The sequence below is a fragment of the Lithobates pipiens genome, unplaced genomic scaffold (genome assembly GCF_037356315.1).
Source record: "Lithobates pipiens isolate NorthernLeopardFrog02 unplaced genomic scaffold, aLitPip1_a1.2 Scaffold_30, whole genome shotgun sequence".
NCBI lineage: Eukaryota > Metazoa > Chordata > Amphibia > Anura > Ranidae > Lithobates > Lithobates pipiens.
The window spans coordinates 51,523,856-51,536,181 of record NW_027507791.1 but is presented as its reverse complement, the minus strand read 5'-3'; the positions used below and the strand labels follow the sequence as shown (position 1 = coordinate 51,536,181).

The 12,326-nt window shown below is 46.0% G+C and overlaps 1 protein-coding gene across 1 annotated transcript; it reads right to left on the bottom strand.

Annotated features, from left to right (window-relative positions):
- Positions 1-2,244: 2,244 nt before the first annotated feature.
- LOC143942211 (DC-STAMP domain-containing protein 2-like) lies at positions 2,245-11,387 on the bottom strand. Its single transcript, XM_077463463.1, has 8 exons — positions 11,236-11,387; positions 9,566-9,730; positions 9,285-9,452; positions 4,982-5,082; positions 3,981-4,111; positions 3,666-3,887; positions 3,308-3,535; positions 2,245-2,575 (listed from the first exon to the last, which is right to left on the bottom strand). Coding segments are annotated over exons 1-8 (1,197 nt in total). The 5' UTR covers positions 11,237-11,387; the 3' UTR covers positions 2,245-2,394.
- Positions 11,388-12,326: the final 939 nt, after the last annotated feature.

Below are 12,326 nucleotides of genomic sequence, written 5' to 3'. Positions count from 1 at the left end.
AAGCTAACAGATTCCTTCATTCACATTGACTGATGTGGAGGAAGACATCTCTGCCAAAAAAAAAAAAGTGAAAAAAAACATATGCCGAAGCATAGGGGCGATCCACCCACTGACCACCCCAGGCCCCCATGCTTTGGCATATATGTTATTTATTTATTTTAAATACAGATGAGAAATCTCCTACAGCGCTGCAATCACCGACGTGTATATATACTGAAAGCACACCCTGCTGCTGTCAGAATAAACAGATCAGTGCTGCAGCTGAATGGCATTCCTGGCAAGGCAAACAACAGTTAACAATAAAACACAGTAAGAACCGAACATCAACAAATAAAACGACAACAGTGTTTTTTTTTTTTTTTATTAACTTTTTTTACTTTACAAGGGGTCGAATTGTTTGGAACAGATCATATCCAGGGTCACCCCCATAGGACGCTTGGCCATGGCAGCAGAGAACATGGGAATATGATGAATCGGGTCTGTGGACCAATCTGACCACAACTCATTCTTTTTTGTAATGCCCATGGTTAAGGGTTAGGCCCAAAAAAAAGTTAAATTCGGAAACCGTGATACGTTTCCATGTGAATTGTCTGGCAAGGTTTGAATTTGGATTTTTTGAAAAACCTAGGGGAGTTAAATCCCTCCCCCCCCCCCCCCATCTAAATTTGCTGTTTCCACCTGAATTTTGGGTAGGGCAGTGAATGGGGGGGAATTACGGGCGCTGCAGAAACTGGGCTGCCAATCAGGACTTGCAAGCGTGTCAGGAAGGGCACTATGGGCTGAATTCTTGGTGTTTGCGGGACACTACTCGTGTTGGCCACCCCACCAGCTTGTACTGCATTTAGGGGACTCGCCACATCACCAAGTGTTACTACAGTGCTGGTTTGTCTACGACCAGGGTGTACTGGGCCACTAGTGGTTGCCAGTTCACCCAAAGGTAGAGCGGCTTTAGTACCGGCACTCTGCTGCATACAGAAATCATCATGCGATTGTAGCACTTCAGCAACCTGGCCACATGGTCGGATACGCCTGACCTTAGCAGGGACCTCTTCTCCATAGTCAGAGCTATCTATTAGGGTGCTTCTGCTCTCTACAGGTTACATAGTTACATAGTCAGTCAGGTTGAAAAAAGACACAAGTCCATCCAGTTCAACCAAAAAAAAATATATAGAATAAATATCATACCAGCCCATATACCCAATTCTATACCCACAGTTGATCCAGAGGAAGGCAAAAAACCCCAGCAGAGCATGATCCAATTTGCTAAAGCAGGGGGAAAAATTCCTTCCTGATCCCCCGAGAGGCAATCGGATTTACCCTGGATCAACTTTACCTATAAATTTTAGTACCCAGTTATATTATGTACACAGGTTGTTACTGGTTCTTATACAATAAAGGATGTAGTAGTTCAACAACCCCTTCCCTCCCCGTGTCCATTCACAAAAAAGTTGTGTATCCTTTTCAAAGGATGCACTGCGTTCTGTGAATGGATAAGGGGAGATCCTGTTATTTGCCCGCCCCTTTCCCATCCTCTCCCCTTTTCCTTTCACACCTTGCATTCTGCGAAAAAGAATGCAAGACTTTATTTTGTTTTGTGAAGGACGAGGGGAGAGGATATGGCTGGTGAACCACAGGGATCTTTTACTGTATGAGAAATGGAACTATCTGTTGGAGCACCCATAGAAGAGCACTGTGTGCAGCACAGGGTTGGCAACCCCCTGCGATTCTTCTACACAAAACATGGAAAATTTACTGACATGCCCCACTGGCTAGGAGCACTGCATCTTGGCTGCAACATGGTGCTGCCTGAGCCTCCGGAGACCAGTGAGTGAGCACTGTACACAGAACTCCTCCATCTACCTCACTCTCCCCCCTATCTCTCTTACCTCCTCTTCTACCCCCTATTTCCCGCTACCCCCTATTTCCCTCTACCCTCTCCTTCCCTCTACCCCCCCCCCCCACCCTCTCCTTCCCTCTACCCCCCCCCCCACCCTCTCCTTCCCCCTATCCCCTATTTCTCTCTACCCCCTCTACCCTCTATTTCCCTCTACTCCCCCCTCTTCTACCCCCTTCTTCTACCCCCTATTTCCCTCTACCCCCCCTCTACCCTCTCTTTCCCTCTAGCCCCCTTCTTCTAACCTCTCCTTCCCTCTACCCCTCCCTTCTACCCTCTACCCCCCTCCCCTAACGCATCCCTCCCTATTAAACACTCTACTAAAGATGCAAATGCACAAATCTAAACACCCTACTGTTCTAAAAGGTGAACTTAGCCTTCACGGTGCCTCCTCCCATGGCCTTCTTCATCACGCTGGCCCATATCCAATCTCCGAGTCTCAAATCCTGCTTCTGTAGCCAGGGAAAAAGATGTGCCGTGGACGGAGATCTGGATTTTCTTCAGATGCTGGCCCATGTCCCGTCACCCGGGTCTCCAATCTTACCCCTGTTGCCAGGGAATAAGCTGCTTCGGGGAATGAGATCTGGAGGCTCTCTGTATTCTTCAAGAGCTGGCCAGCTTTCCGCCTCTGAATCGCTGGTGTCTGATCTGTACTGGTAATCATAGTCATAGTCTGTGAGTCTGTAGTAAGAAAAGTGAAATGTGATATTAGTAATGGCCCCCCAAATAATTCTTAGCAGGCTTTCTCAACCAGGGGTTCCTTCAGATGGAAGACCCCCGCGCAGTGAGCAATGGCAGATTGATCTTTCACCCGCCCATCAAAATTATTTCAAGGGTTCCTCTGGGGTAAAAAGATTGAGAAATTCTTCTAAGGACTATAGGACAAATTTTTAATAGTTAAAAACTGCTCTATTAGATATACATATTATGTGCCAAGCTTTGTCAACCAGGGTTCCTCAAGAGGTTGTCAGAAGACCCCTGGGCAGTGAGCATTGGCAAATTAAACTTTCACCCGCTCATCGAAATGATTTCAAGGGTCCCTCTGGGGTAAAACGTTGAAAATGGGTACCATATATGATGTAAAATAAATTAATACTGTTGAGCACAACCTAGCCAGAAAGACTAAATAAAAATTCTAGAAAGCTGCTCACAAAGTGTTCTCTACACTCAAACATATATGATGTGACTTAATTTTTTTTTCCAAAGCTGCTCTACAAGATATTTCTCAACCAGGGTTCCTCCAGAGGTTATTAGAAGATCCCCATAAGCAATGAGCAGTGGCACATTGATCTCCACCCCCCACCCAAATAAATTATTTAAAGGATTCCCTTGGGCTTAAAAGATTGAGAAAGGCTACTATATACTATATGTTGATAATTTTTTTTCCAAGGTCGCTCTATAAGATATACATACTCAGACTCCGAGCTATCCGATCCGTGTTCACTGAAGCCGGAGCTTTCCCCATCGCTGTCCTGCTGCCTGGCCCCAATGTATTTCTGGACAACGTCTGTCTCCTTTCCCCGGCTTCTAACGATGTACTTCAGTCGCTTCTTCAGGGCTTCCTTCATCTTCCTCTTCTCTGTCCTCTTTCCCTTCAAGCTCTTCATCGCCTCGATCCAAAGTTCAAGCCTCTCATCACGTCTGAGGAGCAAAAAAAATAGAGAGAAAATGTAAGTATTAAAAAAAAACTAAAAACCAAAAAAAAAAAAAAGACTTCCATTCATGTTTTAAGAATGTTAGATGTGTGAAGAAATAGAATGACAAAACTTACAGTTCCTCGTCGAGGTCCACTTTGTAGGCTAATGGACCCATACAGATGACGCAGATGTTGTGTAGGATTTCAAAGCAGTCCTTGCAGTACAGACCTATGCAACTGTTGGTTGTGCATTCCACAAAGTCCTTAATGGTGGCCGGCGTGGTCTTTTTGGCGCACGCCAAGCAGTACCGTTCCGTCGATCCGAAAAGCTTCGTCAGGAAGCCAAATCCAGGAATCCTATAGACAGAAGAACATGTTAGTCGCATTCACTAACTGGCACGGCAATATAGTAAAGTTCCATAGCGGAACCAAAAAAAAAATTAGACTTACTCTGCTGCAATGGTCATCAGGGCGTTTGAGCGGCCCACGTTTTCTGTGTTCAACCGTACGTTCTTCTGCAAAGATCTTTCCATATTCATCCTTTTCGTCAGCAGGTTGTTGAAGAGAAAGCATATCCGTTCCTAAAAGAATACAAATCTTAGTTAATAAAAGTGAACTCTAGACAAGACTAAATATAAAGACTGAAGCTGTTGCAAAGTTTCTCACTTGGAGACCTTACAGGTAACGTCACCTCCTGAAGCAGGATGACAACGCAAAGCTGCTGCCCTTCCCCACCCCCCTGCAATTAGCAGAAGTGTTGTCAGCCTGCCAAATGGGCCACTTGGCTGCATATGGGTCCTATCAGATAGGAAGCCCAACAGCCTAAGCCCTTGTACACACGGTCGGACATTCCGACGGAAAATGTCCGATCGGACTGTGTTGTCGGATAATCCGACCATGTGTGGGCTCCATCGGACTGTTTCCATCGGAATATCCGACAGACAAAGTTTTAGAGCTGGGCTATAAAACTTTCCGACAACATGATCCGATCGGACTTTGTCCGATTGTGTGTAGAGAATTCCGATCGGACAAAGTGCCACGCATGCTCAGATCAAATTCCTAGACCAAAGCTATTGGCTACTAGCCTGAACGTAGTCCCGTCGTAATGAAATAACGTCACCACGTTACCTACGATCGGATTTTCCGACAACTTTGTCCGACTGTGTGTATGCAACACCAGTTTCGGACAAAATCCATAGACAAAATCTGATGGATTTTGTTGTCGGAATGTCCGGCTGCGCGTACAAGGGCTAACTGGAAGAGCTTGCACGGCAGGCCAACAACGCTGCCGCTAATTGATAGGCAGCTTGCAGCTGAAAGCGTTGTTGCTGGCAGGATCTCCAGGTAGGAAACTTTGCAAAAGGTTCACATTAGAAAAAAATAAATAAATAGCGGAACTGCTTTTTAGTCTTCTGCCTGCTGAAGTCATAGACAGAACGTGGTCAACTTACCTGCTCCCTTTCTGGATAGTAACTCGCGCAAATGTTCCGTTTCAGCCTGTGGATGTAGACTCCAAAGAACGACCCGAAGAAGACGAATATAAACGAACCACCTGTGAACAGAGAAAAGAAGAGGGTTAGTCATACTTATGTTTTCTGAGGAAAACTCTGGTGATTGGTTTATAGTAGAGGAAGAACAACTTATCCCCCCAGGACCAGTAATTCTCAACCAGGGTTCCTCCAGTGATTGCTTGGGATTACTTGATCTGTGGCTAATAGACCCCCCCCCTCACGATTTTTCATGGTTACTGCATAGTTCAGGGCCAACATCACATGGCACAATCAAGACACTAGTGCTTTTTTTTAGTTAGGGGGCATTTAGACCACTACTGTAAAGGTATTCTTCCAACTGGCCATTGCTGTAAAGGGCATTTTTCCCATTGACTCGCAGTAAATTGGTTTTAGTAGGGGTTTCCCCCTAAGACCTAATAAACTATTTCAAGGGTTCCTCAGGGATAGAAAAGCTGCTCTGGATTATACAACTCCAGTGTAGCAATTAACCACTTTCAGACCGGACCATTTTGCTGGTAAATGACCAGAGGTCTTTTTACACTTTGGCACTGCGCTGCTTTAACTGGTAATTGCGCGGTCATGCAATGTTGTACCCAAACAAAATTTGCGTCCTTTTCTTCCCACAAATAGAGCTTTCTTTTGATGGTATTTGATTGCCTCTGCGATTTTTATTTTTTGCGATATAAACGTAAAAAGACCGCAAATTTTGAAAAAAAATGATATTTTCTACTTTTTGTTATTAGAAAAATCCAATAAACTCAATTTTAGTCATACATTTAGGCCAAAATGTATTCAGCCACATGTCTTTGGTAAAAAAAAAGTCAATAATTGTATATTTATTGGTTTGCGCAAAAGTTGTCACATCTACAAACTAAGGTACGTTTTCTGGAATTTACGCAGCTTTTAGTTTACGACTGCCTATCTCATTTCTTGAGGTGCTAAAATGGCAGGGCAGTACAAAACCCCCCCAAATGACCCCATTTTGGAAAGTAGACCCCCTAAGGAAATTGATAAGAGGCATGTTGAGCCCATTGAATATTTTATTTTTTTGCCTCAAGCGATTGAATAATGACAAAAAAAAAATTTTTTTTTTTTTTTTACACAAAGTTGTCACTAAATGATATATTGCTCACACATGCTATGGGCGTATGTGAAATGACACCCCAAAATAAATTCTGCTGCTTCTCCTGAGTACGGGGATACCACATATGTGGGACTTTTTGGGAGCCTAGCCGCGTACGGGGCCCCGAAAACCAAGCACCGCCTTCAGGCTTTCTAAGGGCGTAAATTTTTGAGTTCACTTCTCACTACCTATTACAGTTTTGAAGGCCATAAAATGCCAAGATGGCACAAAACCCCCACAAATGACCCCATTTTAGAAAGTAGACACCCCAAGCTATTTGCTGAGAGGCATGTTGAGTTCATGGAATATTTTATATTTTGCCACAAGTTGCGGGAAAATTACAAACTTTTTTTTTTTTTTTTTTTTTTTCACAAAGTTGTCACTAAATGATATATTGCTCACACATGCCATGGGCATATGTGAAATGACACCCCAAAATAAATTCTGCTGCTTCTCCTGAGTACGGGGATACCACATATGTGGGACTTTTTGGGAGCCTAGCCGCGTACGGGGCCCCGAAAACCAAGCACCGCCTTCAGGCTTTCTAAGGGCGTAAATATTTGACTTCACTCCTCACTACCTATTACAGTTTTGAAGGCCATAAAATGCCAAGATGGCACAAAACCCCCACAAATGACCCCATTTTAGAAAGTAGACACCCCAAGCTATTTGCTGAGAGGCATGTTGAGTCCATGGAATATTTTATATTTTGCCACAAGTTGCGGGAAAATTACAAACTTTTTTTTTTTTTTTTTTTTTTTTCACAAAGTTGTCACTAAATGATATATTGCTCACGCATGCCATGGGCATATGTGAAATGACACCCCAAAATAAATTCTGCTGCTTCTCCTGAGTACGGGGATACCACATATGTGGGACTTTTTGGGAGCCTAGCCGCGTACGGGGCCCCGAAAACCAAGCACCGCCTTCAGGCTTTCTAAGGGCGTTACAGTTTTGAAGGCCATAAAATGCCAAGATGGCACAAACCCCCCCCAAATGACCCCATTTTGGAAAGTAGACACCCCTAAATTTAGGGGTACACTAGTGAGACTAGGTAATAAATGGCGGGTGCCCTGAAACTATAAAAAAATAACTAACCAACCAGCGTCACCTGTAACAGTTATATGGTGATCACTGGTGAAAGGGTTAACTAGGGGGCAATCAGGGGGCTTTATGCGGTAGTATATGGGGGTCCCTGGCGCTATAAAAAGCTGCGGCGAACCTAAATACCTACTTGCCTAACTAGCGTCACCTGTGACACTAATACAGCGATCAGAAAAACGATCGCTTATTAGGCTGGGTTCACACTGGAGCGATGCGGGAACGCCACGAATGCGCGGCGGGTTCCCGCATCGCATGCCTCCCGGCGGCAGTTCACACTGCCCTATGCGAACTGCTGGGAGTGTCAGTGAAATGTTACTGACACCCCCAGATCAGTTCGCATATCGCAGTGCGATCTGCAAACTCGGATCGCATGGTGTGAACACCCATGCGATCCGATTCTGCTGCGGGCCAAAAAAAGGGTCCCGTGCGAATTTGCGGCGGGTGCGGCGGGTGTGGCGGGTGCGGCGAATGGCTGAACTCGAATCGCACAGAGATCGGATGTGATTTGCACTGCAGTGCGAATCACATCCGTTCTCAAACCGCTGCAATCTGAACCCAGCCTTAGTGACACTGGCGACGGGGGGTGATCACGGGGTTAAACCTTTATTGGGGGGGTTAGGGGGGTACCTTAGAACTAAAGGGGGCTAACCCTAACTGCCCTAACAGTTATTAGTCACAAATGACACCCGCCGGGTGATCAGGGGGTTAAACCTTTATTAGGTAATAAATGGCGGGTGCCCTGAAACTATAAAAAAATAACTAACCAACCAGCGTCACCTGTAACAGTTATATGGTGATCACTGGTGAAAGGGTTAACTAGGGGGCAATCAGGGGGCTTTATGCGGTAGTATATGGGGGTCCCTGGCGCTATAAAAAGCTGCGGCGAACCTAAATACCTACCTGCCTAACTAGCGTCACCTGGGACACTAATACGGCGATCAGAAAAATGATCGCTTATTAGGCTGGGTTCACACTGGAGCGATGCGGAAACGCCGCGAATCCGCGGCGGGTTCCCGCATCGCATGCCTCCCGGCGGCAGTTCACACTGCCCTATGCGAACTGCTGGGAGTGTCAGTGAAATGTTACTGACACCCCCAGATCAGTTCGCATATCGCAGTGCGATCTGCAAACTCGGATCGCATGGTGTGAACACCCATGCGATCCGATTCTGCTGCGGGCCAAAAAAAGGGTCCCGTGCGAATTTGCGGCGGGTGCGGCGGGTGTGGCGGGTGCGGCGGGTGCGGCGAATGGCTGAACTCGAATCGCACAGAGATCGGATGTGATTTGCACTGCAGTGCGGTGCGAATCACATTCGTTCTCATAAACCGCTGCAATGTGAACCCAGCCTTAGTGACACTGGCGACGGGGGGTGATCACGGGGTTAAACCTTTATTGGGGGGGTTAGGGGGGTACATTAGAACTAAAGGGGGCTAACTCTAACTGCCCTAACAGTTATTACAGTCACAAATGACACCAATGCAAAAAAAAAAAAAAAAAAAAAAAAAATGACATTGGTGTCACTGTGACTGGGGGGCAGGGGTAATTGGGGGGGTGATCGGGGGGTAAAGGGGGGGTGTGAGTGTGCCTGGCATGTTCTACTGTGTGTGGGATGTGTTGGTGCAACTCACTGATCCGCTCTCCTCCGTGTCGGAACGAAAAATACCGACACGGAGGAGAGAATACATCACTTCCTCTCCTGTGTTTACATTACAGGAGAGGAAGTGATGTCACCGGGGATTTCTATTCGTCGGGAGCGATCGCGAGGGGGTGGCCATGAATGAATGGCCGTCCCCTCGTCCGGGATCGCTCCCGAACGAAAACCGACCGCCGCAGGCACCGGGCGGGGGCCCGATCGGGCCCCCGACCCGCGGGAGGCAAATCACGTACATGTACGTGCTTATGCCTGCCCGTGCCATTCTGCCGACGTACATCGGCGTTAGGCGGTCGGCAAGTGGTTAAAGGTATCTCCTCCAGAAATAAAATTCTCTAGGAGCTTGTCGGAAAACAGTAACTTACCAATTATGATATATCCAAAGTAATTTGGCTCCGAAGGTACAGGGATGCATTGCTTGGAGATCACGGTGTAGTCTTTTTGCCCGATGTCATCCAGCGCGTCTGCCAGCTGGGCAAGGATGTCATTGATAAATCCGCTTCCTGTAATGTTGACTTTCATAAAATACGGTGCTGGCGAAGAAAGAAGAATTAGAGGTCATTATTGTCATATCAGCATTTATACTATTATTATTATTATTATTATTATTATGTGTTCAGCCTCAGGATATGTTGGGGATACTTACCTTTCACAACAATGTCTCCATTCAGGACAGAAGAAATCGCTGCTATGGCCCAGTACACACCATAGGCGGCAGCGATAATAAAAGAGACGATCAGCAGGGTCCGGACTATATTCATGATCTCAAACGAATATCCCTTTTTCTCCTTTCTGGTCAATGTCCAGGCCACTGTAAAGTGGAACAGAAAAATAAAAATGATGAGTGACGTTACATCATGATCATCTTATATCGACATCTAATTATTTTTTTTCCATTTCAAATTAAGTAGGGAAAGGGTTTTATTCTCTGTCAGATTATTTTTGCCATCTTTGTCCTGTTTGAGAGGGTTTTTCTTCACTTCCTGTTTTCTAGACGTGACAGGAAGTGAGAGGAAATGTCTCCAAAGTGGCACATTGCCATGGTGTTACCTGAGTGCCCCCATTAGTGGATTTCCCCTCCTGTTGCTGTTCTCAAGACAACTTAAAGGGGTTGTAAATGTTTTTTCACCTTAATGCATTCTATGCATTAAGGTGAAAAAACATCTGACAGTGTCTGTGCCCCCCCCCCCCCCCCCCGTTTTACTTACCTCATCCCTCGAAAATCCCGCGCTCATCCCCGTCGTCCTTTCCACCGTTCAGCCTGGCCGCTGATTGGCTAGAGTGGATGGATGGAATGCAGCGCAGCCATTGGCTCGCGCTGCTGTCAATCACATCCACTGATGCGGAGCGCCGGGCCGTGTAATACAGCGAGCGGCTATAGCCGCCGGCTGTATCATGGGAGCGTGCCCAAAGATGCTTCTCACCATGGGAGGGAGCTTGCATGAATGTGAGAAGCACTTGCGGGAGGAAGCCGAGACAGCCGCCGAGGGACCCCAGAAGAGCAGGTTCGGGGCCACTATGTGCAAAACGAGCTGCACAGTGGAGGTAAGTATAACATGTTTGTTATTTTAAAAAATAAATAAAAATCACTTTACAATCCCTTTAAGCCATGTACACACAATCGGACTTTCCGGCGGACCAGAGTCCATCGGACAATTCGATCGTGTGTGGACTCCAGCGGACTTTTCTTCCCAAAAGTCCGGCGGACCTAGAAATAAGACTGGCTTCAACTTTTCGGCCGGACTCAGCTTTTAGCGGACAATCCTTTTGTCTGTGTGCTAGTCCGATGGACTAAAACCGACGCTAGACCAGCTATTGGCTACTGGCTATGAACTTCCTTATTCTACGTCATCACGTTCGAATCCGTCAGACTTTTGGCATGATCGTTTGTGGCCAAGTCCATTCATCTGAAAGTCCGGAGGACCTCAGCTGCAAAGTCTGTCGGATTGTCCGCCAGAAAGTCCGATCGTGTGTACGAGGCATTAGAGTAGCGATGGTGAACCTTGGTACCCCAGATGTTTTGGAACTACATTTCCCACGATGCTCAATTACACTGCAGAGCGCATGAGCATCATGGGAAATGTAGTTCCAAAACATCTGGGGTGCCAAGGTTTGCCATCACTGACTTTTAGAGTTTTAGATCTTCTCTCACTTTCAGTCCAGGTGACAATGGTCAGTAGGACAGGTAGAGAGTGTAAAACTCCATAGAAGGGAAACCGAAAGCAAAAATAACATGGCAGGGGATCCAACCTTGAATCTGAAGCCCTGACTTCATTTAAAGATGGGTAAAAAAAAGTTAAGACCACTCATGCTTACTTGGTCGGATCAGGTGGTAAGATTCCTTTGTGGAGAGAGGCAGTAGGGTTGTCAAGCCTTGCTTGAGCCTCCTTGCATCTATACCAACGAATTTCCGTGTGATGTAAACGTTGTCAAAGTTGTCATCGTTGGTATAATTTCTAAGATAACTGAAAGCCCTGGAAAAAAAAAGAAAGAAAGAAGGCAAGGGTTACAAATGGTATACACGGGACATGATCTATCTCTAGCTCCAAGGTGGGTTACAAATGGTATACACAGGACATGGTCTATCTCTAGCTCCAAGGCGAGTTACAAATGGTATACACAGGACATGGTCTATCTCTAGCTCCAAGGCGAGTTACAAATGGTATACACAGGACATGGTCTATCTCTAGCTCCAAGGCGAGTTACAAATGGTATACACAGGACATGGTCTATCTCTAGCTCCAAGGCGAGTTACAAATGGTATACACAGGACATGGTCTATCTCTAGCTCCAAGGCGAGTTACAAATGGTATACACAGGACATGGTCTATCTCTAGCTCCAAGGCGAGTTACAAATGGTATACACAGGACATGGCCTATCTCTAGCTCCAAGGCGAGTTACAAATGGTATACACAGGACATGGCCTATCTCTAGCTCCAAGTCGAGTTACAAATGGTATACACAGAACATGGCCTATCTCTAGCTCCAAGGCGAGTTACAAATGGTATACACAGGACATGGCCTATCTCTAGCTCCAAGGCGAGTTACAAATGGTATACACAGGACATGGCCTATCTCTAGCTCCAAGGCGAGTTACAAATGGTATACACAGGACATGGTCTATCTCTAGCTCCAAGGCGAGTTACAAATGGTATACACAGGACATGGTCTATCTCTAGCTCCAAGGCGAGTTACAAATGGTATACACAGGACATGGTCTATCTCTAGCTCCAAGGCGAGTTACAAATGGTATACACAGGACATGGTCTATCTCTAGCTCCAAGGCGAGTTACAAATGGTATACACAGGACATGGTCTATCTCTAGCTCCAAGGGGGTTACAAATGGTATACAAAGGACATGGTCTATCTCTAGCTCCAAGGGGGTTACAAATGGTATACACAGGA